At 39.5% G+C, this 27,887-nt stretch overlaps 2 protein-coding genes across 4 annotated transcripts; one reads left to right on the top strand and one right to left on the bottom strand.

The window, feature by feature from the left end:
* Nucleotides 1–5,608: 5,608 nt before the first annotated feature.
* Nucleotides 5,609–18,164, bottom strand: gas8 (growth arrest-specific 8). Of its 3 annotated transcripts, none has more exons than XM_056765961.1 (11): nucleotides 18,040–18,162; nucleotides 17,590–17,682; nucleotides 16,827–17,024; nucleotides 16,511–16,717; nucleotides 16,367–16,421; nucleotides 12,042–12,247; nucleotides 7,939–8,106; nucleotides 7,702–7,788; nucleotides 6,810–7,019; nucleotides 6,654–6,719; nucleotides 5,609–5,829 (listed from the first exon to the last, which is right to left on the bottom strand). In XM_056765961.1, exons 1-11 carry the CDS (start codon nucleotides 18,040–18,042, stop codon nucleotides 5,677–5,679), a joined length of 1,446 nt encoding a protein of 481 aa, XP_056621939.1. In that variant the 5' UTR covers nucleotides 18,043–18,162; the 3' UTR covers nucleotides 5,609–5,676. The 3 variants fall into 3 exon arrangements, with proteins under 3 accessions (XP_056621939.1, XP_056621940.1, XP_056621941.1); XM_056765962.1 differs by lacking the exon at nucleotides 18,040–18,162 and adding an exon at nucleotides 17,843–17,937; XM_056765963.1 differs by lacking the exon at nucleotides 7,702–7,788 and having other exon boundaries at nucleotides 18,040–18,164.
* On the top strand, nucleotides 18,161–27,814 carry pdcd5 (programmed cell death 5). Its single transcript, XM_056765964.1, has 7 exons — nucleotides 18,161–18,237; nucleotides 18,892–18,960; nucleotides 20,331–20,374; nucleotides 20,468–20,529; nucleotides 26,239–26,330; nucleotides 26,405–26,476; nucleotides 26,594–27,814. Exons 1-7 carry the CDS (start codon nucleotides 18,214–18,216, stop codon nucleotides 26,639–26,641), a joined length of 411 nt encoding a protein of 136 aa, XP_056621942.1. The 5' UTR covers nucleotides 18,161–18,213; the 3' UTR covers nucleotides 26,642–27,814.
* The last annotated feature ends 73 nt before the right edge of the window (nucleotides 27,815–27,887 follow it).

Here is a 27,887-nt window from a genome sequence, read left to right as displayed (position 1 = left end):
CTGTTACTGGCTGTGAAAGCTAAAACATTTATTAAACATCATTTTTACAGTCAGATAAAAATGAATTTTTAAAGGGAAATGTCAATTGTCTTGTGTGCTGGGTTACTTTAACCCAGCATGTGTTCTGTCCAATATTTACCCAGCGCTTTTTTAGAGTGCATTAAACACCTCTGGAGAGATCTTAAAATTGCTGTTGGGAAAAGGCGCCCTTCCAATATGAGTGACCTGGAGCAGTTTGCAAAGGAAGAGTGGTCCAAAATTCCGGATGATAAGTGTAAGAAGTGTATTGATGGTTATACACACTAAAAATGGCTGGGTTAAAAACAACCCAATTGGCAACCCAGCGCTGGGTAAATATTGGACAGAACACATGCTGGGTTAAAGTAACCCAGCACACTGGGTTACACATGATAACCCAGCATGCTGGGTTATTAAAAAAACCCAAAATGTTGTCATTTTAACTATTCATGTGTTTAATTCTGGGTTATTCTTGCTGGGTTATTCTTAATTTATTCTGTACTTCATTGTCAATCAAGACAATTGGCATCTGTTTTTAAAAAAAAAAAATTATTTGACTGTAAAAATATTTTTTAATAAAAATGTCAACTTTTACACCCAGTAACAGCAATATTTTTAGATTTGCATAATTAAAAGAAAACAGTTTAATTATAATAAATAAAAATGTTTAATATCAAACATTAACAAGCATTATAAATAACATTATAAATGACTAGTAAACATACTCCACAATATGTAGCAACAAATGTCAATTAATAAAACTAACTAAAGACGTATAAATTATGTATAATACATTATGAATTACACTTAAAACACTAAGAAACCACACGTGCAGCAAATCAACTCATTAAATTCAGACTATCACACTCGTCTTTCTTTAATATGTGCACAGACCTTGAAATGTTTGGTTTAAAACAGAGGGAGCAACATAATTGACTGGCCGCTTATTATCCAGAGTGGACACCGAGAGAGGCGTTCCTGAACCGTGAATGCTTGCCCGCGCTCGCGGGGCACTCGCCGGTTTGACTCAAATTTTGTTAAATTCTCAATAAAGTTCATAACTTCGCTTACATGTGATGGGGTACACTAAAATTTTATTAATTCGCATTTTCGCGCATCTTCACAGGACTATGCGAGTTCAATTTATCTGTAATGGTGATCTGAGGTAACAGTTGCTGGTCGTCTAAATTACATCACTAATGTTAGTTAAGACACCGTTGCCTTGCAAAACGTTAAAAATTATGCTTATTTCAATAAATATTCAATTATAACGTAAAAAGACTTAGCTTTAAATTGCTCCAGCCAGTGACTTTGCCCCTTTGTTCTTTATAAAAATGAAAGTTGCGAAGTACACTCAACGTCTTCAGGGCGGTAAGCGCTCGAGACTCTTCAAATAACCCAGCGGCAGAAACAACCCAGCACATTAACCCAGCGGGTTTAACCCAACACCTTGAAAACTAAAACTACCCAAAAAGTGTTTAACATGTGGAAAAATAACCCAACAAAACAACCCAACGGACTCAACCCAGCGGTATGGGTTAAAAAATAACCCAGCCATTTTTAGAGTGTGGGAAGCGATTGATTTCAGTTATTTGTTCCAAAGGGTGTGCAACCAAATATTAAGTTAAGGGTGCCAATAATTTCGTCCAGCCCATTTTTGGAGTTTTGTGTGACATTATGTCAAATTTGCTTTTTTCCCCTCCTTTTTTTGTTTGTTCCAATACATGCAATGGGAATAAACATGTGTATAGCAAAACATGTGTTAATGCAATACTTTTCTGTGAGAAATACTTGATTTTCTGGAAAAATTTCAGAGGTGTCAACAATTTTGGCCATGACTGGATATATACAGTTGAAAGAAAAAGTATGTGAACCCTTTGGGCTTACTTGGATTTCTTCATAAATTGGTCATAAAATGTGTTCTGATCTTCATCTAAGTCACAACAATAGAGAATCACAGTCTGCATAAACTAATACCGCACAAACATTATACGTTTTCATGTTTTTATCGAACACAACATGTAAACATTCATAGTGCAAAAGTATGTGAACCTTTGGGTTTAATAACTGGTTGACCCTCCTTTGGCAGCAATAACCTCAACCAAACGTTTCCTATAGTTGCAGATCAGACCTGCACAACGGTCAGGAGAAATTTTGGACCATTCCTATTTACAAAAGTGTTTCAGTTCAGCAATATTCTTGGGATGGCTGGTGTGAATCGCTCTCTTGAGGTCATGCCACAGCATCTCAATAGGGTTGAGGTCAGGACTCTGACTGGGCCACTCCAGAAGGCGTATTTTCTTCTGTTGAAGCCATTCTGTTGTTGATTTACTTCTATGCTTTGGGTCGTTGTCCTGTTGCATCGTCCATCCTCTGTTAAGCTTCAGTTGGCGGACAGATGGTCTTAAGTTTTCCTTCAAAATGTCTTGATAAACTTTGAAATTCATTTTTCCATCGATGACAGTAATCCGTCCAGGGCCTGAGGCAGCAAAGCAGCCCCAAACCATGATGCCCCCTCCACCATATTTCACATTTGGGATGAGGTTTTGATGTTGGTGTGCTGTGCCTTTTGTTCTCCACACATAGCGTTGTGTGTTCTTTCCAAACAACTCAATTTTGGTTTCATCTGTCCACAGAATGTTTTGCCAGTAGTGCTGTGGAACATCCAGGTGCTCTTTTGCAAACTTCAAACGTGCTGCAATGTTTTTTTTGGACAGCAGTGGCTTCCTCCGTGGTGTCCTCCCATGAAGTCCATTCTTGTTTAATGTTTTCCTTATTGTAGATTTGTCAACAAAAATGTTAGCATGTGCCAGAGATTTCAGTAAGTGTTTAGCTGACACTCTAGGATTCTTCTTCACCTCATTGAGCATTCTGCGCTGTACTCTTGCAGTCATCTTTACAGGACGACCACGCCTAGGGAGTGTAGCAACAGTGCTGAACTTTCTCCATTTGTAGACAATCTGTCTTACCGTGGACACATGGACATCAAGGCTTTTAGATATACTTTTGTAGCCCTTTCCAGCTTTATGTAAGTCAACAATTCTTGATTGTAGGTCTTCTGAGAGCTCTTTTGTGTGAGGCATGGTTCACATCAGACAACGCTTCTTCAGAGCAGCAAACTCAAAACTGGTGTGTGTTTTTTAGATTAAAGCAGGCCAGCTTTAATCAACACATCCAATCTCATCACATTGATTGGACCTCAGGTTGGCTGACTCCTGGCTCCAATTAGCTCTTGGAGAAGTCATTAGCCTAGGGTTTCACATACTTCTTCCACCCTGCACTATGAATGTTTACATGTTGTGTTCAATAAAAACGTATAATGTTTGTGTGGTATTAGTTTAAACAGACTGTGTTTCTCTATTGTTGTGACTTAGATGAAGATCAGAACACATTTTATGACCAATTTATGAAGAAATCCAAGTAAGCCCAAAGGGTTCACATACTTTTTCTTTTAACTGTATATGTTTACTGTTTATTTCAAACATAACATTCCGTTTTAATTGTGTATAAATAACATGAAATAGTTACATCATTGAACACACTGACTTCTAAAATCTTTAGTGAAAGTAACATAACATGAAATAGTTACATCATTGAACACATTGACTTCTAAAATCTTTAGTGAAAGTAACAAAGCTGTCAAACAGGCTTCACCATCTAACAGGGGACCAAAGTTAATTTGTTCAACAAAGTCACTATTGCATCCTTTTTGCACACAAGTTAACACAAACTATTATACAATATGTAACATTCCACTAAACATCATTAACATGTGAATTGTTTAACAGGCCACTTATCTTTTCAGATGAAGCATGAATAAAATATCAAGTGCACACAAACACAACTGCGGGAGAAAGGGGTTTGATTCCCCTACGGGGAGCTGAAGTCTGCTTTTGGGTGATCTCTGCTAAGTTTAGCCAGTGTTTCACTTAGTCAGCCTAAAACCGCAGAGAGATCTGCCCGGCTAGCTCAGTCGGTAGAGTATGAGATTCTTAATCTCAGGGTCGGGGCTTTGAGACCCACGTTGGGCGTGTCAGTGACTTCTGTTCGTGGTGTCTCTCACAAAGGCCTTGGCTCCCAGGCCTAGTGACTGAATCTTTAGGCAGTGTCTTGGAAAATACAGTGGGCAGGAAGGAGGACAGAGCATGTCCAACAACCAGACATAAAACATAACTGCCAATAAGATTGAGAGACAATAAAAATACAAACTAATTTGATTGACAGGTTGACAGACCTTTGACATGGGGGGTCATGAATAAAATTGATAATACTACTGATGTCCTCCAATTTTGTTTATAATATATACTGTACGCTTAATCCCAAGCACAGACCACTTAAAAGTGGGCATTTAAGGTGTGGTAAAACAAATGATCTGTGATGTATTTTGAGCTGACACCTGAGATCTTGCTAAATGGCATACTCTTTTAAAGCCATTTTAAAGTAACACTAGAGAGATTATTTAAGGTTGAAAAACTGTTAAGTTATCTTAGTGGTAGGACAACTATTACCTGGACAAATTTTACTGCCGCTGCTACCTGAGCAGCCCTCTATCTGCTGAAATCACACTTGTAACTTTGGTGTGCGGGGAGGTTCACAACCCCCGCCCATCACCTGCTTTACGGCATTCGTCACGTTTTACTCCTAGCCTGGGTGATCTAGTTCACCACAAGTCTCCAAATCATTACCATGGCAGAGCCAGCAAAAAAAAACAAAGAGGAAAAGAGAGAGTAATCGGACACGAGCCTGAACATGAATCAATATCTGAGGGACTTAAACTCGGTGGCGCGAGCTGCAAGAGGCAACAGTTTGCAAAACAGATGGAGACCTATCCTTCCTGCTACTGGATTTGAAAGTCTTATATGTATATTTTTAATTACTGCCCTGTACTTTTAAGCGTATTAGTAGGCTGTGATCAGGTTGTTTGTTGGCGCACTAACGTTACTGGTTCGCTATTTAAACCATAAGAAAGACTAATGTTGGCGGGTCTCAATAGCTTACATTGCATGATCGTGCCTTGTCACAAATTTATTGTTATGCTTGTACACGATGACTACCAAACCCCAATAAATGTTTTATGGACAAAAGTTGCAGATTTTTTATCGGTATCTATAGTTACTATGCTAGGCACTGTTCCGATAGCGAGTTGAATGTAAGTAAGTGGTTGCACCTATTACACAAAGCACAACGCCTGGTCGCGAAAATAATTTTCGTTGGTAAGTAAACACAGTTTGTTTTGGGTGTTTGGTTAGCATGTTAGCTGCTATGTAGCTAGCACGCTAAGCACTAACAACAAGCTGCTACCTCAGTTTGAGCTATTATTAAAGCCCAGTTGTATACCCCGCGAAAGCCAAAAGTTTATGAAGTGACATGATGTAACAGCAGTTTCCGCTTAGTCAACAAATTCATATGTATTGCGACAGTCTACAGTCAGCGACAGTATATACGACACTGATGATAACAGGCAATGCCGCTTATGGTTCCCCCATGTGGTTGATAAGCAGAAGTTATCTAATGTTGCTTGAAGAGCATTTTTTTGATCTTAATGAGAAAACTCACACTTGCTCAAACAAGTAAAAATTTCTGAACAATATTACTGCTATTTCATCTTTTTATTTCATTTAGGCTTAACATTTTAAGACATAGCATTTTGTCTCATTTTTAGCTAATTTGAGGTAGAAAACGGCCAGCAGGGACCTGCCCAAGAGTCCGTCCTGAAACGCTGCTTTCCAGTGGCTTAAAGCCAAGCTCTTCCACAGGGAATCCAAATGCCCGCAGCTTTGCTTCAGAAGTCCTCAGCAGGTCATTATAGGTCTGTGTAAGATGAGGGAAAATTACGCTTCAATCCATATTCAAGTATATATACTGTTTGTGCATGCTTTTTGTAAACAAGAATCCCATCATAGCCATAGCTTGACATTTGAGCAAGAAGGGGGCGGAGTGTTCTGTCATAGCATATATTGGAAGTGTTATGGTATATAACGAAAAATAAAATGAATTAAAAACATTATTTTGACTAAATAAAAATAACACAACCTATAAATGTTAAATCAAAGTCGAATGAAAACAACAATTCTTGCCTTTAAGTGAAACAAAAAAACAAGTTAACAACTGAACAAATTAACATTTCACGGTTCATTTTTTTTCCTACTGAAACTCCCTTAAATACAGGAATACAAACTTGTAAAAGAAATATTAATGGTTTTTGCGTAATTATGTTCAATTTTAGCCACCCTTTATGTTAAGCTATGAATGATAATAACCCACTATTTCTATTTATTTTATGTGGCTTACTTTAATACTGTTTAATTTTCTTTTTTTTTATTTGTATTTTTTACATTATTTATAATAATTGAATATACTCTCGATGCATCTATTTTATTTATAAACAATTATAAAATACTGAAGTGTCCTAAATCTGGTTGAATTATATTTTGTCAATGAATGTTAACAACAAGTGGAGATCAAACTACAGTTTTGGTTCAATGTTAATTTACAAACACTGCTTTTATATTATTTAGGTTTTACCAGAATTTACACATATATAGTGTTATTTAGTTTTTAAGTTTCCTTTGTATAGATCACATGATTCCCTTTCATGGATGAAGATAGTATCAGATGTCCAGACAGCTTCTTACCTTGCAAACTCGTGCTACTTCATAATGTAAGTCTTTGATAGTCTGGTTCTTGGAGTCCAACACTTCCTAAAGAAATAACAATTTCGTTCTGTCTAATTATTTATATTCCTTTATAATAATAGATCCATATTTCATATTAAGTGCTCATACATGTACCTCTAGCTTGCCCTTGACCACATTGAGGGCAGTTGGGTCCAGGTTGGAGGCAGCCAACACCTCGCTAAGATGAGCTTCCTTCTTCTCCAGTGTGTCATTGAGTGCACTCAGTTTGCGCTCCAGCAGGAGGTTTTTAAAGCCAGTCTTCTGCTGAACGTCCAGAATGGCTTTAGTGAACTTCGTGTACAACTCATCTCGCTCCAACTGAACCTACAAAGACAATAAATTGACTTTAGTCTAACAGTATTGTGGTTAGGAAGACGTGACGAGAGCCGTGAGGCGGGGACGGTGGCGTGATTGATAGTTTATATCAGCTGTGCGCACGACGGTCCCGGATATCTCACGGTGGAGATTGGGAGCATAAGAGGATGAGCGATGGGACTGTTGACGAGAGAGGACCGGGCCCAAACATGTTTGTATTTGTATTTATGTTCTTGTGTTTTACTTCCGTGTTTTTGTTTTGTTCGCCAGGCGGTCGGCCGTGAGGGGCCGCCGGCTGTTATTATTTATATTAAAACTTTGTTTAAGTGTCTTCCGGTTACCGCCTCCTTCCTTCCTTTTATTGAACCTCTTTACAAGTATAAACATGTTTTACATCTCTGTGAGCTCTGAGGGTAATACATGTGTAAAACACATTATAGCACCCTCAAAGAACCCATTATTTGATTACTTATTCTTTCAAATAAAATCTTGTAAACTCATTATAACCCAATGATTTTAAATTTAGCATCAGATGGATACAATAATAAAATATCTGAATAACAGTAATGTGATGACTTTTTTTGTCAGGATTTGTCATGTTTGACATTTTTCCAAATCAGATGTAAACACAGATTTATTCTGGAAGCTCTCGTGATGGTGTAGTGATGTCTAGAAATGTTCTTTCAATTACCGTGGTAAATCTCTGCTCCAACACCTCATGCTCCCATTTTAGTGCCTTCATTTCTTTGTCGGACACTTTGACATATGCTCTCATTCTCTGACAGCAAAACATCAAAAGTATTTTACACATACAGTATCAAGACAATTAATAAACACCTGGTTGTTTCATTATTATTTTATATTATGCAAGAGTTCAGCTTTACAATACAAGGCACTATAATGTGAAATTGTAAGAGATGAGACATACAGCCAGAGTGCTTTTGTCCCTCTCATAGTTGGTGAGTTGTTTCTGGAGCTCTGTAACTTCCTCTTTGGCTCTCTCTTGAGACTCAATAAGCTCCTTATTTTGCTGAAGCACTATTGCCATCTCTTTAGTTCTCCTCTCGTCCTTCTTTTTCATCTCCTTCAAATCTTCCTGTATGCACAAGAAAAGAGAAAGGACTGGTAAATCTTTGGTCACTGTTGCTCAACTGGTAGAACATGATAACAGCATCATGGGTACAAAATATCAAATTATATGCAATTCACAGCAACCCAACCCATTATCTTGCCATGTGCTACCAGTTGGGAAAGCTGTGTATGTACAGTATGTATACATTAATCATATCTTATGCCTTATATGCTATAAGCGTATCTGCTTTTAGGCATGTCATGTCCAACACACGTTAAGTCTAACATTATGTCATAAACCACCTAAGGTTCATTTAAAACAGCAGAAATCACAAAAGATAAGAACTTTGCATATCTGAAATCATTTATCATTTTTATTGTAAAACCGTTGGCTTTATGTTTGTCTTCTCACATCTCACTACACAGTCGTCATTAGCGCCCGCCTGCCAACAGCAAAGTTAAATCTTATTTTGTTGAATTGCTGGATGTCCTCTTCAGATTAATTGGCTGGAATTCGGTAAAATGACGCATCTCCCTCTGAGAGTTCAGAGGACCCTTGTCCGACTTAAAGTGACATGCAAGACATTTATTTCTGGGTTTGAGGTGGAAATATACAAAATCCCAGTTGTCTGGAACGCAACATAAGTACTCCCTCCCTGTAGTGTCATGTTATTACTAAAAATCATCCATACAAGTCCACTCCGAGTCAAAGTGTAAAAGACTATACTTCCACATTAATACGTTTTCATTAAAAAAAAAAAAATGTTTTACGTAAACACAAATACTGCAAATCCACACTAAAACATACAGGAAAACGCTTACATCTATGTACTGCACAGCGCATGAGTAAAACCTAAGACACCTCAACCTGTGTCACTTCTGTCAGGCATTACAGGCCGGGGGGTACCACCGAGACTGTACCTACTTCCCCCCGGGAGCCAGTCCCCCCGCGCCTGGGGGTTTGCAGCGACGAGACGAGCCAACGGAGACAGGAGCCCTCGGAATGACCGGAAAGAGTCCCTAACCCTAACCCAAAAAAATTATAGTCCGGTTCCCCGACATGCTGCAGCCGGTCCTCAACCAGCCAGGGTACTCTCCTTCGCGGTGCCTTGCGGTGGCCCTTGGCCCTCGGTGGACGGGTTGCCCGGTCGCCAGTGGCTCCTCCTTCAGCGGGGAGTCGGCGTGTTCCCCATCCCCTGCTCCTCCTCCTTTGGCAGACGGACGCAGGCTCCGGCCTCTGGCGGACAGCAGCAACTCTCCCGCTTGGATGATAGCCACACTTATTGATTACATACGCTATTTCCAATAATAAAAAAAAATCTGGAAATCTTACTGCAACCCTGCCCTCGTGGGCTTGCGACCCCCCAGTATTGTGGCGAGGTAACAGATCCAGGATCAGTGGTGACATGTAAACCGGCCAGCACAAGCACAACAGTATGCGATCAAAGACTCTCAGGACTACAGCTCAGTTTTCTTCCACCCAAACTAGATTCAAGCGGCTGAAGTACGAGACGTGACGATCTACCATGACAAGGAAAAGACCAGACACACCAGAGCACCCCGGGACCATCACTTATCACATTTTGCACGTTTGTAAATAAACTCTCCCTCCGGGGCTGCTTACATTAGCTGAATTCATTGAACTCACCATATGTCTAAATAACCTGATAAGGGCCAGAAGATCCACTCACTCAGATTACTTCATCTTCCATTCACCTCCTAAGGATACATAACCCATGCAGATAGGCAGTACTCATCTAACCACTGAGAAGAGAATGCAGAATAAGGGAACAGTTATGTCTGTACTGCGGAGATCAGGGTCATATGAGGATCAACTGCCCGACACGTCCTAACCAATCTCACCTCGGCAGGGTGAGTACAACCCTATGAAATCCACAAATTGCTTAGTTAACGAATGTACCATGCTGACTAGGGCTTTAAAGGGGTGAAATGAACAAGAAACAAGGTCTCGTCTTTGAACAGCAAACACAGTGTTTTCGATAAGCACACCGGTTTCCCCCGGGGCCATTCGCGAAGCCCCTCCGGTCACTTTTGATCCGGTCACGACCGCCTTCAGGAGAGAGTTTACAAACCATACACACAGTTTTCTGAGGTTAAGCATACACAGTGACATTTTATCTACTTTAAGTTGCTTAAAAAATACAGGTATTTACAATGTCTTTATTTCCAGCTTTGCCTCGTTCAGTGTGGATGATTTCCATTGAAAATTAATTAAATTCATTGCTCTCGTTTCTCCCGTGAGGCTGGGATCATTGTTCTGTGTTGGTCTGTGCAGCCAACAACAGAACAGTTTGTAAGCTTTGCTACTTTTGCCATGGTGTTGGAACTTCACACATGTGAAAACAACAATGGCGGTGGCACAATGGGTGGACACATTCAGAACAAGGGGCGGAAATATTTTAATAAGAACAACTTTTTACGTCATTAAAAGAGAGCGATTTCTGAAGCGCTCGTTTTCTCAAAGGCTTGCAGAGATAGGGTCACACGGTAAAAGTGAATGATTTGTCTTTTTTCACATTTTCTGAATTGGCAGATACACAAGAAACCCGATTGTAGCATTTAAGAATTTTAGAAACACTCAACATGTAAGGGCTGTTCTTGAACGTCTCATTCAAAATCATCTTTACACCAAAACTGAAAAATGTCAATTTCACCAGACTGCCATTTCTTTCTTCGGATACATTATCAGTCCCGAAGGAATCACCATGGATGACAAGGTAAAAGCTGTTCTTAACTGACCCAAACCTAAAGGAACTTCAACGCTTCCTTGGTTTTGCTAATTTTTACAGAAGATTTATTAAGAGCTTCAGCATTGTGGCAGCACCAATTACTTCTATCACCAATAGAACACACTCCAAACTCACCTGGTTACCAGAAGCTGAACAAGCTTTCAAGAATTTTATGCATCGCTTTACAACAGCTCCCATCCTTCGTCATCCACACCCAGAGCAACCATTCATGGTCGAAGTGGATCCATCTAATTCTGGCATTTAAGCAATTTTCTCCCAGAAACAACACACCCAAACTTTACCCCTGTGCTTTATTCTCCAGGACACTATGTGCAGCTGAACACAACTATGATGAGGGAGGCCGCAAATGACTTGCTATTAAGATAGAATTTGAGAGGGTCCCTGCCTGGAAGGGGCTTTACATCCTTTTGTGGTTCTCACGGATCATCGAAACTTCGAAAACCTCCAAACAGCTAGGAGACTAAACCCTAGACAAGCTGGGTGGGCATTGTTTTTTACTCGATTTAACTTTTCTGTCACCTACAGACCCGGAACAAAGAACTCCAAGGCCGAGGCTTTGTCAAGACAGTTTGACTCCGCTCCCACTAACCATCCACCCGGATTCATCATCTCTCCAGATATGATTGTAGGTCCCATCCAGTGGGACATTATAAACGAGATCAACCTAATCAATGCTAGCCACCCTCTCTCACCAACCTGTCCACCCGACCGTACTTTTGTTCCTCTGTGAGAGCGTCATTTAGTGGGTTAATTTATCTCCCAGAAATACCTAGATGCATTTGCAAGTCTTCATAAATTGTAAATATCTGCAATTTTCATGGGTTAAAAATTAAATATAAAAAATAAAAAAAGGAACATTTACATTTAGCCATTAAGCAGACGCTTTTATCCTAAGTGACTTACAGAGAGTTCAGGGAGCAATAAAGCGATACTTTATACTACATATATACATATGCCAAATGAATAAATGTAATAAGAATATATATTTTTAATATAATATTAATACCAGCCGTATAAATAATTCTAAAAGTGAAATAGTTATTTTGTAAATATATATATTTATATATATAACCCCCCTCCGCTCACCTGGAAAATCACTTAGCCTACCTATCATCTTATATCTGGAGTCGGGCCTGTTGCTGATCATGTTTTTAAGTGTCCAGTAGTGTGAAATGTGTTTTGATCACACCTTGAGTGAAGTGATGAGGGTCAGATTCTTGTGGATGTTGTCACTGAAGTAGTTTCTCATGTCTCTGAAAGCTTTCTCGTGGTTCTCCAACATTGTGTTAATGTGGCTGTTCTTTCGTTCCTCAATCTCATGAACTTCAGTCTTGCGTTTCTGTTCTTCCTCCTGATGCAGAGTCTGCATCTTTTTCTCATATTTACATCCAATCTCTGTGATAATAATAATTTTATCATCACTTATTAATTTTAACATTTAGACAGATTTCCAAGAACTACAACAAAACACCTATATTGCAGCCAAATCTGCCTTGTTCGTTGCAGTCGCTGATGGATGTCCAAGGAACTGTTCACTGGAAAATGAAAATCGACTACTAAACTTGACAACTGAAGGAAGTCATACAGACCAAGAACGGCATAAGGGTAAGTAAATTATAGGGTAATTTTAAATTCCCAGTGAACAGTTACTTAAAGGAATCAAGATATTAATCCTCGTGTCGTCCAAAACCTGTATATGGGTAGTTGACAAATAATCCATTCCTGTCCTGTCCTATGGTGTGGAAGCAAAAAATATGATTAGAGGACCAGACCAGTAAATCTAGCAGAATCTAGCATTGAGGCTCAATTCTCCCCTCCCCCCACCATTTCGAAGCATTACATACAGGCGGGGCTGTGTGGCCCCGCCTGTATGTAACCCTAGATATGCACATCTCTCAAGCGGGGCTGTGTGGTTACTCCGTGGAGGTTCTCCTTGGTGAAGAAGCAGCCTGCTCCCAACGGCCCGACCCCCCCTGGCCAGGTCATTGCCGGCGGGTCGAAGCGGGCTGCTGCCTACCACGGCCCCCACCTAAACTAGGCCCTTTTTAGGGCCGGGCGCCCACTCTCTCTCAAGAGAGCTACTCTCTCTCCGGTCTTCCCTGCAGCACTCTTGATACGACGGTGCACCAGGCGACACAACTTATCGCTGCCTTCTGCAATCTCCACTTGACATTGCGTTGGCCAGCGGTAACAACAGGCAGGTAAGTCAGAAGAGCCATCAACCTCCCCTGGGTTCTGCCCTGTGCGAGGTGACCTCTCTGTCAGCCATCGAATCACCACCACGGCACAATGAATCAGATTATGCCTCTGGTCCCGCTGTCACGGTACTTGGGCGCTTGGAGCGCACCAGCCAGTCACGCTGTCTAGAGAGGCGCTCGCCAAGCTTCGGACCGAGGTTGCCACCCTTCTGGCGAAAAGAGTAATCGAACCCGTCCCTCTATAAGAGAGTTGTCTCTCAGGTTTTACAGCCCGTACTGCATAGTACCCAGAAAACGTGGGGGTCTGCGCCCGATTCTGGATCTCCGCCTCTTGAACAAGCACCTACACTAGCTGCCATTCAGGATGTTGACGCAGAAGCGCAACTTGGGCTCATTTCGTCACCACGATTGGTTCGTGGTTCCAAGATGGGTTCCAAGATGGGTTCCAACCCCTCGTGCAGGATAAACACGTGCTGGTTCAGTCGGACAGGACGACTGCCGGGGTGTACATCAATCCAAGGCGTCATATGCTCACGGCAGATGTCCCTACTTGCCTGTCGCCTCCTCATCTGGAATCAGCAGGCGACCCACCTTCATCCAGGGCGACCTGAACCAGACAACCGATGCGCTCTCTCGTCAGAGAAATCTCTGCAGAGAATGGCGACTCCATCCCTGCGCAGTCCGGCTTATACAGTATGGGAGCGGTTCAGCCAGGCGTAGGTGGACCCCTCGGCACGGATGCCTTAGCACACTGCTGGCCTTGGGACAAGCAGAAGTACAAGCCTTCCCCCCCCAGTGAGTCCTAGCAGGTCCTGTGCAAGGTCAGGGAAGAGGGACACCAAGTACTGCAACCAGACTTATTTCTCAGACCTGGTGGCTCTGACAACAGTTCCCCCTGGCTAATTCCCCTGACGAAGGACCTTTTGTCACGGGGGAAGGGCACGGTGTGATACCCCAAGCCAGGCCTCTGGAAGCTCCATGCCTTGCCCCTGGACGGGATGAGGATACCTTGAGTGGCTTACTGCCGGCGGCCAGAGAGACTGTCCTGCTGGCTGGAGTCCCCGCCACTAGGCGTTTATACGCTTATAAGTGGCGCCTGTTCTCGTCCTGGTTTTCTTCCCGTGGGGAGAACACACGGAATTGCCCGATCGGGTCAGCATGGGCCTTTCTAAAGGAGAGACTTGAGAGTAACCTCTCCCCATCCACGTTCCACTATTGCTGCTCATCACGATCTCGTGGAAGGTAAGTCTCCCAGCCAACATTACCTGGTCACCAGGTTCCTTATGGGCTCGAGAAGGGTGAATCCACCTCGAATGCGCTCTGTACCCTCTTGGGACCTTAATGTGGTCTTGCAGGGCCTTGGTACGGCCCCTTTTGAGCCCCAGTCTTCCTCATCAAACTATGAAGACGGTACTCTTGTTGGCACTCGCTTCTGTCAAGAGGGTTTGGGGACCTCCAGGCATTCTTAGTGTATTAAGATTTGCTATGAACAGGTATATGTCTTTTGAAATAAAGTGTGCAGTGAACGCTGGTGCCTTGAAACTCATGCTGGCGCTTTCATTTTAATATCCGCTCCCGGATGTCCTTGCCTGCAAGGATGACAGTGAAAACAGAAAAGGCAAACCGTGCCCCGTTCCGAACTAAACTGCAAGCGTGAAAGGCACTTGAAAGGCCCCCTGACCAGCTTAAAGGGATACTTCACCCAAAAATGAAAATTCTGTCATAATTTTTCTGTCATAATTTCATAATTCGTTACCTCCTGTCATGTCTCTCAGCCCCGTCCTTCTGTCTCCCGTAATCATGCCCTTGTGGTTTAATCTCTGTCAGGTGCCGGTCACCTCCCTTTTGTAATTATTCCCTCTTTAGTTGTTACCCATTTAAATCCCTTTAGTTTCTCTGTTCCTTGTTGGATTGTTGTTGTTATTTCGCAGTGTTACTTTCTCTAAACCTAGTTCCTGCTGAGTTTGCTTTTTCTTGAAGATGTAGACTTATTTTGACTCCTCAGTTTATTCCCCCTCGTGGGAAATGTTTCTTTTATAAGTCAATATTATTTTACTGCGTTTTTCCCCATCGTGGGTTTTGTTTCTGGGTTTGTATTTTAAATAAACATTTTTGTGAACCCATTCCTGCCTGCGCCTGGGTTCTGACAATCCATTTCGTGACAGGAACAATTCGAATGTGAATAAATGATGACAGAATTTTCATTTTTGGGTGAAGTATCACCTTAATCCACCCCTGACTACAGAAGCTGACAAAACATGGCGAACTTCATGCAAGTGACCCACGCTGTATGTAGATAGAAATAGCTGATTGTAAGGGGAATAAATATATTGCTTCGTTATGTAAGGTCTTTATACAGCTTTGAAGACATTGCAATATGTAAATTATCCTCCCAAAAATTACACTCTGGGCCTTATTTTATATTATTAATATTGTGACGAGGCATATAGAGCCTAATCAGCGTCGCCAGGGAAACGCACAATCACGGGCTCACAGCCACCGGTCGTCAACACCTGTAGCTCGTTGCCAGCACTATAAAGACGGGAGAAAGGAACGAGACGATAGACTTCCTTACCACTTGCTAACTTTATGAATGCTTGTGATCTATATTTGTCTTTTGAAACAGGCTCAGAGGACAAGACGACCGGCAGAGGAACATACACCACATTCCCGCACTTTGGCACTAAGATTGCACCCGGAAACCCCAGAGGGATTATCTGCACCATTTTTCCCCAACTGCACTTTTAATAAACTGCCCTCCGGGGGTTTTTGACACAAACCTGAGTTGTTTTGTGCTTTGCTCGCCACAATATTTATAAATAGCGTAAAAGAGGTGTACCTTCATTGTTCATTTTGACAACTACCCATATGAATCTTTGGAAAAGGTTTTGAATGACATGAGGGTGAGTAGACAAATTTCACCTTTTGTTGATATATACAAACACAGAGTGTTTAGCTATTTTTAGCAAACCTGTTTGTTTTTCTCTTCTGGATACAATTTTTAAAGGTCCAGGTTCCATGGTGTGATATGTAGATAAAAATAGCTCATTTTAAACATTTTCATTGTTATGTAAAAAAACATAACGCTTCATTATGTTAGGTCTTCATACACCTATATTTTATTGCATTTTTGTCAATAGATCTTCTAAAAAAATTACATGCTTGAGCTTTAATTTTTTATTTTACTTTTACCATAGGTGTCTGAAATCCTTATGTTCTACTGATTGGTGTTTTAATTAGTCAGCGCTTTCTTAACAATTGCTGTTTACAGAAAAAAGAACCGTGTCTAGAATAGAAGAAAAATAAAAGATCTTACCTCGTACTTGTCTGGCAAAATCATTTCTCAGATCAGTTGTTTCTTCATCATGTTTCTGTTGGTAGACAGATAGATGTAAATCAGAAGTACTGCTATAACTATTACTGTACTGTATAGTAAAGTGTATTCCAAATATTTGCATACCAGTTGAAGGCTTTTGAGCACATTTTCACTGGAAAGCTCCTGCTCCTTCAGTTCCACTTTTAAACTGCGCAGATCCTTGTGCAGTTGTGTCTCGAGGTCAGTATGCTCCTTCTGCAGCAGTTTGGTACTGACAACACCTTCAGCTTTCAGCTCTGACAGGCTGTTCTGCTGTTCATAGAGAAGGTGCTTCACTTTCTGTTTATATACCTAAGAAACAACAACACACGTCACAAACATATCACACACGATTAGGTTCAGACAGCGAGTCCTAAACTCATTTTCTTGAAGGGAAATTAAACCGCTGACTTCACAAGACCTTAATCTCTACTTGGTGACGCTCTTCAGTCTCCTCCATCTCACGATCTCTGTTCCTCAGCTCACACTTATTCTCTTCCAAATGTTGTTTGGTTATTTCCCAAAATGTGTGGATTTTGTCTCTCTCCAGTTGAAAATAGTTGCGCTCCTCTCGTTCTCTGTCGAGCTCCTCTCGCAGACGGACAATGTGCTCCTCCAACTAAATATTTTATGATGTTATTTTTAATGATGGAGAGATGAAATGAAGAAAAGAAGGAATGATGCCGGTCAGCACAGGTCAACTGTGTTTGATTGTTAATGATAGTGTATACAATTAAAGTTTGCAGAGTAGGGGAAGCGGGGCACAACCTGACCCGTTTTGGCTCTGGGTCAATCATGAAAAAAAACTTGAGTTGAAATCATATTTTTACAAAAGAAGACCCTCACTCGACCCTGTGTTACAATGCAAAAGGTCCATGTTAAATTTAAACCGATGTTAGGTTGTGCCACGCTCGCACCTACATTTTAAAACATTTTTCTTATCCACCTTTCCCACAGTGCGCGAAAAAACCCATTATGCCTTGCGTTTGCACGTAGGGATGATGCTTAAAGATCGGGCAACATGCTATGTCATGCATTTGATTTCTTTACGCTGTTAAACATGCTTGCTTCTAGGGCTGTGCGATATTTAGTGAAAATGCGGTATGCGATAGCATGCTAAATAATGTGATATTCGATATGCGTTACGATATTTATTTGTCTAAAATCAAAAAATAACATCATACCTGCTCTTTGGACATCTCCTCTGTTGACACGCCATCCACTACTGTAGGGTTTTTTTCCTTTGATGACTTGGTCGTTGCTTTTCTTTTTGGTGGCTGCAATATTAAACACATAGTTGTAGTAAATGCAAACATTTGTGGGGGTCGTTGTCCGTTAAAACAATAGATTGTTCTTTATAAATAAAATAGCTGTGTTCCATTAAAGTTAACATAGCCTGTGCGGAATAACGCCTGAGCTTATCCCTGAGTTTTTTACTTGTATTTTGTTTGATGCAGAAATACTTTAACGTCTTTTAGTCACAGAAACATTTATTTGACTTAAACAGCACTACATGAAGCGTGCTCTTGCTGGAACAACAAGTAGAGTCAATCATTGCTGCCAGGAAATTAACAGACATTTTAACAACAACATATTACCACATTATGCAATTTTTCTGACACATAATTACTTACCATTGTTCGTGATTACATTTAAAGCTTACGTGCAAACATTAGAAAGCTTGTAGCTTCAAATGACGCTACCCCAACAACAACAGTCTCTTAGCAACTTCACACCTCGCGATAGTTGGGCTGCATTTGCGCGAGGATGTGGCAGTATGTGGGGCGTGCCCTACCGCATTGAGCGCTATGGCCCAATGCTGCGATGAGTCAGTAAGTTCGCCACATTGGTCAGGGCAAAATGTCCTAAAAAAACGGGAACTAGGGCGCTGGGTGTTTTTCTGAAGATAAAGCACAAGGACGTTTTCCAACCGATTTTACCATTTTACAGTCTACAAAACTTCCCGTCTCTGTTTTCTTTGAAGCTCAATAATCAGACATGAAAAATGATTGTTGAAAGGAATTGTGGACTTGATATAGATAATTGAACAAATTTCTGTTCTCTTTCTACAAATTTTGTAAAGTTAAACTAAATAAACAATGCTATTATCTATGTTGAAAAAACGTAATGATAAATTGTAAAAAAAAAAACTCATATATAAAATAAGCTGGGTAATACATCCGACAAACCCATTAACAGTTGCATTAATGTAGTTTTAGTCATAATACTGTAGTGTTTAATATGCGTGTTATGATAAGTATTGAAAATACTGTAAAATGGGGTTGTTGTGAAACTGCGCTTATCGCAATTATCATAAATAGAAGACAATTGATTGCTCGATCGCTCTGGTGTAGATTAACACGGTCTGTCCTGCTCTCGGCAGTGGCGCTTGTATCTCGCCTCGCCAGACTAGAGCAGAGAAACGCACGTACACTGAGCTAGTATTGAGTTTTATTTCTCTTTTAAATCTCGCTTTCTATTTAAAGTTGATGGCTGATGAAGAATTGGAAGCTATTAGACGGCAACGTATGGCCGAACTCCAGACGAAACATGGGGTAAGAGAAATACCAGGATAATTGCTTTCTTTTCAACCAGTAAAATAATTAAGAGCACATGTCAGGCCCAGTGAAAATGAAATATTTTGACACTAAGTTACTGGAATTGTTGTCTGAACTGCCCTCAAATCAATCAAAGGCATATATGGAAGTTAATATATTTCTATCGTTTATGTACTGTACTGAGGTGCATGTTAGCCAACAGCTGATTTTAGCCATATAGCTAACGGATTCTAGAGAATAGCTCCATAGTTCTGATTTTCAGACACGTCCACAGCTTTATAAACCAATTTGCTGCTATTTTACTTGTCCATGTGAAGTTGTTTTGTCAATGTCTTCCAGAAACAATTATTTATTTTGTTTTTTTCACCGTATAGTAACCCTACTCTTATTAGGTAACTGTTACTAGTTTAGTCAAAACTACATTTATAAAATTATATTATTTGACAGTTTTTTTTTTCTCGGTTGCTTAAACACATTTCTCGAAATTATGCCTCGTATTCTCAAAAAATTTAAACACAAATCCATAACATCTCGCCCAATTCCCCAAACATCCAATTTTCAGTTCAAAATGAAGCTCTCTTCTCATAACCATTCAAACTTGCTGAAAAGCAAACCTTTCCCGCAGAGATGACACACAAGACCACAAAAACACCCACACTACAACATAATCTGAGACACTGGTGAGGTCAATTAAAAACACTGTTACGAAAATCTCTTATTGGGATTCAAGAGTAATTTGACAATTTGGTGTTTATTAGAATATAAAACATAAAAGAGTACAGATAGAGTGTAAAATGCAAGAATGAGCTTTAGGAAAAAATAAAACATTAAAGTAGATGAAGATGAGCTAACTGTACAAGACAAGAAAAGTAAAGTAAAAAAACCAAAGAACAATATGAACTGGTTATGCAACACAATACAGTACACAAGTGCACAAATCACATTTTAATTCAGGCATTTAGCAGATGCTTTTATCCAAAGTGACGAAGATAAAGGAAACAAAACAGTGAAGATTTGTCAATAGGATGCAACTTACATATGGCATCCTCTGCACCTTTGGCCAAATTCAAATGCACATTTGTAAACTTGACAATCACAGATTTTATTGTGTACACGTGCTACAGTTTACTGGATACAGAATAGTGAAATTTCTTTCATATAGTAGAGTGTAATGATACATACAGTATCGTTACACCTTTTCTGAATTTGTGTGTGAGGTTTGTACAAGTTGGTGTATTGTTCTGAGAATGTGTTTATAGTTGTCAGAAAATGGTGAATTGTTTCATGAAGTGTGTGTTAGCAATCGAGAAAAACTGTAAAGTGATTTTAAGTACTACTTTAAATATTTTTATTAACCCTCATTTTAGGACCCTTCCAATGACCAGCAGGGACAGCAAGAGTCCAAGCAAAGGTAGGAAAAATATTTATGCCAAAAATTTGGCACAATCCCTTCATATAATTTGTAGTTATCGTATTATATTATAATTATTGTGAATTTTCACAGAGAGACTGAAATGAGAAACTCTATACTGGCTCAAGTCTTGGATCAGTCTGCCCGTGCCAGGTGTAAGTACAAGCACACATTATTTAGACAACCCTATGTTTTTTTTATATTTTAATGGCATCAACACATTTTTATCTGTTAACACTTTCTACAAAAAGTGTCGTTTGGTTTCTCACATTATTACATTGATCTGTAAAATAGAGACAGAGTGGGAGAGTTTTAACAATTTTTTTAGATCCTCAAAATGGGGCTGAATACTGTACAAAAATGCATTATAAACTCTAACCTTCACCCCAAACCTAAGTATTTTAGCAACATGTGTAGCTTGATTGGTTAAAAGTAATAAGCCAACATCTGCTTTTAGTTTGAAATATTTGTGGAATTCTGGACCTTTTTGAGGATCAGTGTTAACAATACTGCACTTTTAATTATAATGGAAAAGTATTCAGACTGCTTTGCAATTTTCGCACGTTGTTACATCAAATTAGTCTTCTAAATGTGTTTTAAAACAATCAAACACACACATTCCATATGGGCTGCATTTCCCGATAACAAAGGATCTTAGCACTTGAGGGGTTAGTTCACCTGAAAATGAAAATTCTGTCATCATTTATTCACCCTCAGATTGTTCCAAACCTGTATAAAATTCTTTGTTCTGCTGAACACAAAGAAAGACATTTGGAATAATGTCAGTAACAGATCTTAGCCCTCATTGACTCCTATAGTATTTATTTTCCCTATTATGGCAGTAAATAGGGGATGATATCTGTTTGGTTACTGACATTCTTCCAAATTAATGCCAGTAGCAACATGTGAGGTGTCTACTCTCTAAACTGTCCGTACCCACGACAGACTTCCACCTTTTTGTCCCGATAACATCACGTTTTTAATACATCTATTCATAGATTTTTAACATTTATGAATGGATTTAGAATCGTCCACAGCCACATCACAAAATATAGAGACCGCAGTCCCCCCCAAAATGTGTTGTTAGTTTTTTAAATCTTATATTTTTTTTTTATTTTGTATATCGTATCATTAGCCCTACATCAAGATATGTACCAAATCGGGACCTGAGTGTATCGTTACACCCCTAGTTACCACACACCACAGGACACTGTTCAAATGTTCAAATTTAATTTTAATGTTTGTCATGTTATTGTATTTAAAATGCTATTTTTTGCACATCTCATTTCAAGCCTCCGTTAGAGCAAACAGACTCGGAGGCTTGAGCCACTGCTATGTTGTGTGAGTGTGTGAGCATGCGTGCGTTTTTGCAGTAATGTGACAGAAAAGCCAGTGATAATAATATTATTTATTATTATCTATCAGTGTTTATTAATTTCTCCGATCAAATTTTCTATTTAGTTATTTGATTTATTTGATTTCAGTATATGTATTTCTTTATTGTTTCTGAAATTCTTTGTTTATTGCTTCGAAATGTAACTGCACACGCGTTTCCATTAACAGTAAAGTTTGACATTATAAATGTCAGATCAAGAGCATGGTGCTGTTTGTGGTGATGGCCTGTGGTCCACACTGTAATCTTTCGGTTATTTAAACTTGGCGAAGTGATGTGGAACTGTAATGTGGTCGGCAGACCTGGAACACCTTCATAGGTGTGCATTTACTGAAAGTTAATGCATTCCCATACAATGTTTGTCCACCAATCAGATTTAATAATTTAACATCATAGTAGAATAAAGGATATGTATATAAGCAACGTTATCTATACACATAGACTAAAATAGGCCATTCCGTGATTACAAATAGAGGATCTATATACTGTATATAGCCACCTGCTGTAGGGTTGCGTGGTAAACCGGTTCTGGAAATTTACCAGTACATGTTAGATTTCAATTGGTTCATTACCCAAATTTTGCTTGTTTTGTGGCAGTATGCCACAGAACTGACTCAGAACCGGCAACATAGAAGAACAAGATGAATTGCTCTACTAGCACTTTTGTGATCATTTAAACTGAGACACTGTGAGTGATTTATTACAAATTTGGCTCTTTATACTTTTGCTGAGAGAGCTCTAGATTGTTTTACAGTGTAAAGTATATTCTACATGCTGCGATGCGTCTGTACATCGCGTAGCATATAATGTTATCTCCGTTCCAGACATCTCAGTTAGCCTACTAATTATCATGAAGTTCTTTTTCGCGTCTTGTATATGTTCTTATACAGTCAAATACACACCCTGTTATGTCAAAAACACAATATGTTCACGTAAGCACAGTCGGTTGGGTTTTTGATGTATATCCCCAACAAAAAATGATTTGCCTTAAACTGACAGTAACCTAATACATGTGTGTCACATATTAAACAGTTTTTGTAACTTTATTAAGAGTCATTGCATATTTATTTTATACAGTGTTTTATTTTCATAGATCATTCAGTTTTCGTCTTGAATGCAACTGTTAGGTAGACCTACTTACATTTAATTGTTGTACATACAGTGGGTAAGGAAAGTATTCACACCCCCTTAAATTTTTCACTTTTTGTTATATTGCAGCAATTTGCTAAAATCATTTAAGTTCATTATTTTCCTCATTAATGTACACACAGCACCCCATATTGACAGAAGAACACAGAATTGTTGACATTTTTGCAGATTTATTAAAAAAGAAAAAAAGAAATATCACATGGTCTTTAGTATTCAGACCCTTTGCTCAGTATTTAGTAGAAGCACCCTTTTGATTTCATATAGCCATGAGTCTTTTTGGGAAAGATGCAACAAGTTTTTCACACCTGAATTTGGGCATCCTCTGAAATTCCTCCTTGCAGATCCTCACCAGTTCTGTTAGGTTGGATGGTAAACGTTGGTGGACAGCCATTTTTAGGTCTCTCCAGAGATGCTCAATTGGGTTTAAGTCAGGCCACTGGCTGGGCCATTCAAGAACAGTCACAGAGTTGTTGTGAAGCCACTCCTTCGTTATTTTAGCTGTGTGTTTAGGGTCATTGTCTTGTTGGAAGGGAAAACTTCGGCCCAGTCTGAGATCCTGAGCACAGGATATCCCTGTCCTTGGCCGTATTCATCTTTCCCTCGATTGCAACCAGTCGTCCTGTCCCTGCAGCTATAAAACACCACCACAGCATGATGCTGCCACCACCATGCTTCACTGTTGGGACTGTATTGGACAGGTGATGAGCAGTGCCTGGTTTTCCCCACACATACCGCTTAGAATTAAGGCCAAAAGGTTCTATCTTGGTCTCATCAGACCAGAGAATCTTATTTGTCACCATCTTGGAGTCCTTTAGGTGTTTTTTAGCTAACTCCATGCGGAATTTCATGTGTCTTGCAATGAGGAGAGGCTTCCGTCGGGCCACTCTGCCATAAAGCCCCGACTGGTGGAGGGCTGCAGTGATGGTTGACTTTATACAACTTTCTCCCATCTCCCGAATGCATCTCTGGAGCTCAGCCACAGTGATCTTTGGGTTCTTCTTTACCTCTCTCACCAAGGCCCTTCTCCCCCAAAAGCTCAGTTTGGCCGGACGGCCAGCTCTAGGAAGGGTTCTGGTCATCCCAGACGTTAAGGATTATGGAGGCCACTGTGCTCTTAGGAACCTTAAGTGCAGCAGAAATGTTTTTGTAACCTTGGCCAGATCTGTGCCTTGCCACAATTCTGTCTCTGAGCTCTTCAGGCAGTTCCTTTGACCTCATGATTCTCATTTGCTCTGACATGCACTGTGAACTGTAAGGTCTTATATAGACAGGTGTGTGGCTTTCCTAAACAAGTCCAATCAGTATAATCAAACACAGCTGGACTCAAATGAAGGTGTAGAACCATCTCAAGGATGATCAGAAGAAATGGACAGCAGAGTTAAATATATGAGTGTCACAGCAGAGGGTCTGAATACTTAGGACCATGTGATATTTCAGTTTTTCTTTTTTAATAAATCTTCAAAAATGTCAACAATTCTGTGTTTTCTGTCAATATGGTGTGTTGTGTGTACATTGAGGAAAAAATGAACTTAAATGATTTTAGCAAATGGCTGCAATATTACAAAGAGTGAAAATTTTAAGGGGGTCTGAATACTTTCCGTACGATGGTATGTCTATATAGGCAAAGCATTTTTCAGTAATGCAGTGTAAAAGTGTAAAAATTAAAATGGTGCTATATAAAAATAATTTATGAATTATTGAATTATGAATTTATGCATTAAAGCAATTACAGCAGTTTCATGCAGTCTTCTGTGTCCATTCGAGACCACATTCTGATGGTTCTCCTTCACGGTCAGTTGCGTTGTTTCCGGGAATTATCCATATTTTGCGGCCATCAGGAAAACAATAGTAATTTGTGGGAGAACTTAAGGGAGAGGTTGGATGTCTATGAATAGGCCTACTTTATGCACTTATCAGACCTCTGTGGAAATACTTCTTAGATGAAGTTAAATAAACTGCACATGATTTCATATTCTATTGATCTGTGCTTATTGGTAAATAGATACTTATAATGAAATGCATTTCTCAAACGACAACAATCACTGTGATCTATAATTAGCAAAATAACTTTTTTTTTTATAATTTGAACCTTTATACAGCATTATGAAAAATGTGACTAAAGCCCTATTCGCACGGGATTAGTATTACCTAGGGACCTCTGGTCATCTGTAATAATTGCAGAGATTGTCTGTTATCTTAATCGCGTGCGAATCGGTTATGTCTGTAGTTTGTAAAGTAAAAATTCTCCCACAAATGACCTACCATATTTTGACGAACACAGAGGTCCTGGGATAATACTAGTCCCATGAGAATCGGCATCTCTGTGATTTGGCAGGCTCATAAATCATATTTCAATGTTTTATCCAACATTTGCCAAAACTGTTGTTTTGGCCTGGAGTCTCCCGTTTATTTATTTATCATATCAGCATTTGAGACCCGTGATCGCGAACCGGGCAGAAGATCACGGGTCTCAAATGCTATTTCGGGTGCTGGGTGATATCCATAAGTTACCGGGAGTCTCTAGTTTGTTTATTTCTCATGGAAACTCTCGTAACAATTGAGACCGCAATCACGATGATCTTTTGTCCGGTACGGGATCACTGGTCTCAAATGCTGACAGGTACGGTTATATATCATTAAACACCATTCAAATATAGGCTATACAAACTTTAAGTCTTCCCATCACCTCTGGGAAATAAGTCAGTAAATTTGAGTAAAATCCTCCCGTGCGAATGCGCCACATGAAATACAGATGTTGGGAGGTCATTTATAAATCACATGAGGTCGCCAGATAATACTAATCCCGTGCAAATAGGGCTAAAGTTTGTATTGTCTAAAACAAAACGAGAATGCATCGCTATTAAGTCGACTTAACATGACTAAACAAAAACAGGACAAGGATGACTAAATAAAATAAAAACTAAAAGTGTATTCGTCGAGGGACCAAAATTAAGACTTGCATAAAAAAAGCTGACAAAATGAACACTAGCTCACAGATCTTACACAACCATGTTTTAGAATTTGAGTTCCTTTAATAACCAGCAAAGCACTTTGAGGTTCCAGTGTAGGTGAAAAGAAAACCCCATTTCAGTTCTGAAGTTCTGGAGTCATTCAAGAATCTTATTAGTTCCTGGAAAATCTACCAAGACTTTAGATGGTTCCATCAATAACACTATTATGAGGAAAAAAATGAGATTAAAATACAGTTTACGGTTCTTTGAGGACACAACAGGATATTTGAGGCACCTTTAACTTCAACAGTATGCTTAGTAGTCACTTTGCTTTTTTTGTACTGCAGTAATATTTTGTCTTTTTTCTTTAGTGAGTAATTTAGCACTTGTAAAACCAGATAAAGCAAAAGCAGTGGAAAATTACCTGATACAGATGGCTCGCTTTGGACAGCTTGGAGGAAAGGTAAAAAGATGATGATGATATGTTTGAAGACTATGTGATTGTAAATCTGGGTTATATGAGTGTTGTATGTTTAGATCACAGAGGCTGGTTTGATAGAGATCCTTGAAAAAGTTAGTCAGCAGACAGAAAAGAAAACAACTGTAAAGGTAAGTTTCTATTGAAATCTTTTAGACAGTAAATAACAAAGCTCTACCAATCTATGGTGATTTTATATTGCAAAATGCTGGAGTACACAAATTGAAAATGATGGGTTTTGTTCCTAGTTTAATCGACGGCGAGTAATGGACTCGGATGAAGAGGATGACGATTGACAGGAAGGTGTCAGAGTCAACTGAGATTTCTTTACATATGGGGCAAAAACTCTGGTATTAATATTGACCAGGGCACAATTTCAACTGACCAACCCAGGATCAAAACACAATCTCGGACAAAAAAACTTTGATCTGTGGCTGTGTAGAAACTCTTTATTTAAAAACTTTTTCTTAAATTTCTAAAAAGTTTAGCAATTTTCTTTATTTCCCTTTGCCTCAAACACACCTGACTGTAGTAACGCTACATTTTAGTGACTTTTGAGCACACTGAGGACTTAAATAATCAGACATCTTCTTTTGTGTCCTTTTTGAGGAGACGTGTGCAACGGTTTAAATACAATAAAAGCATTCAACAAAATTGTAGTTTGATATTTTGCGAAACATTGTGCTTTGCCTTACATGCTATGTTGTAAGTTGTTTGAAATGAAATTCACAATATATGCACATTTATTGACGTATACCTGAATATTTGAAATTTTTTCCACACATATTTCATTTGAAATCATAGATTTCGCTTTTAACATAAATTTGACTAAGGTACAACACTCTTTTTGTGTTAATTCTTTCAGTTGTTGACAGGAATCAATAGAGAAGCATACTTTCAATACACTATATTTTGTCTTCTGTGACACAAGACCCTGAAATGAGTCAAACATATGCATGCTCCAAAACTAACATTTACTAATATAAACAAGGATTAATACTAATATCCAAAACGGATTAAATATAAATACAAATATACACGGGAGAAACATTCTACAATCGGATACTTGTTAGTTATTTATACAACAGTTTTAGAGCACTGGGAAAAAAGGAGACTTCATGTCGTTTAGTTTTACTCCTGGATACAGCAAATGTCTTGTGCTGCTGAAGAGAACAGAGAATGCAGCGTTGATGAACTGTCCCTGAGTATTTTAGTAAAAGTATGTGTAGTGGAGTAGGCGTGGCGAGACCGTGGTGAGTAATTGTTAATGAGCGCCAGCTGTGCGCACACCGGTCTCTAATCACGTAGGAGATCGGGAGCATGTAAGAGAACGAGCGACCGTACCCTCGAAGAGAGAGGACCGGGCCCGAACATGTTTGTATTTGTATTTATGTTCTTGTGTTTAACTTCCGTGTTTTTGTTTTGTTCGCCGGCTGTTATTATTTATATTAAAACTTTGTTTAAGTGTCTTCCGGTTCCCGCCTCCTTCCTTCCTTTTATTGAACTTTGCTACAGTATGTAGGGTAGCTTCATAACTCCTCA

The sequence above is a fragment of the Triplophysa dalaica genome, chromosome 14, assembly GCF_015846415.1.
Source record: "Triplophysa dalaica isolate WHDGS20190420 chromosome 14, ASM1584641v1, whole genome shotgun sequence".
NCBI lineage: Eukaryota > Metazoa > Chordata > Actinopteri > Cypriniformes > Nemacheilidae > Triplophysa > Triplophysa dalaica.
This window is presented reverse-complemented; position numbering and strand designations above follow the sequence as displayed.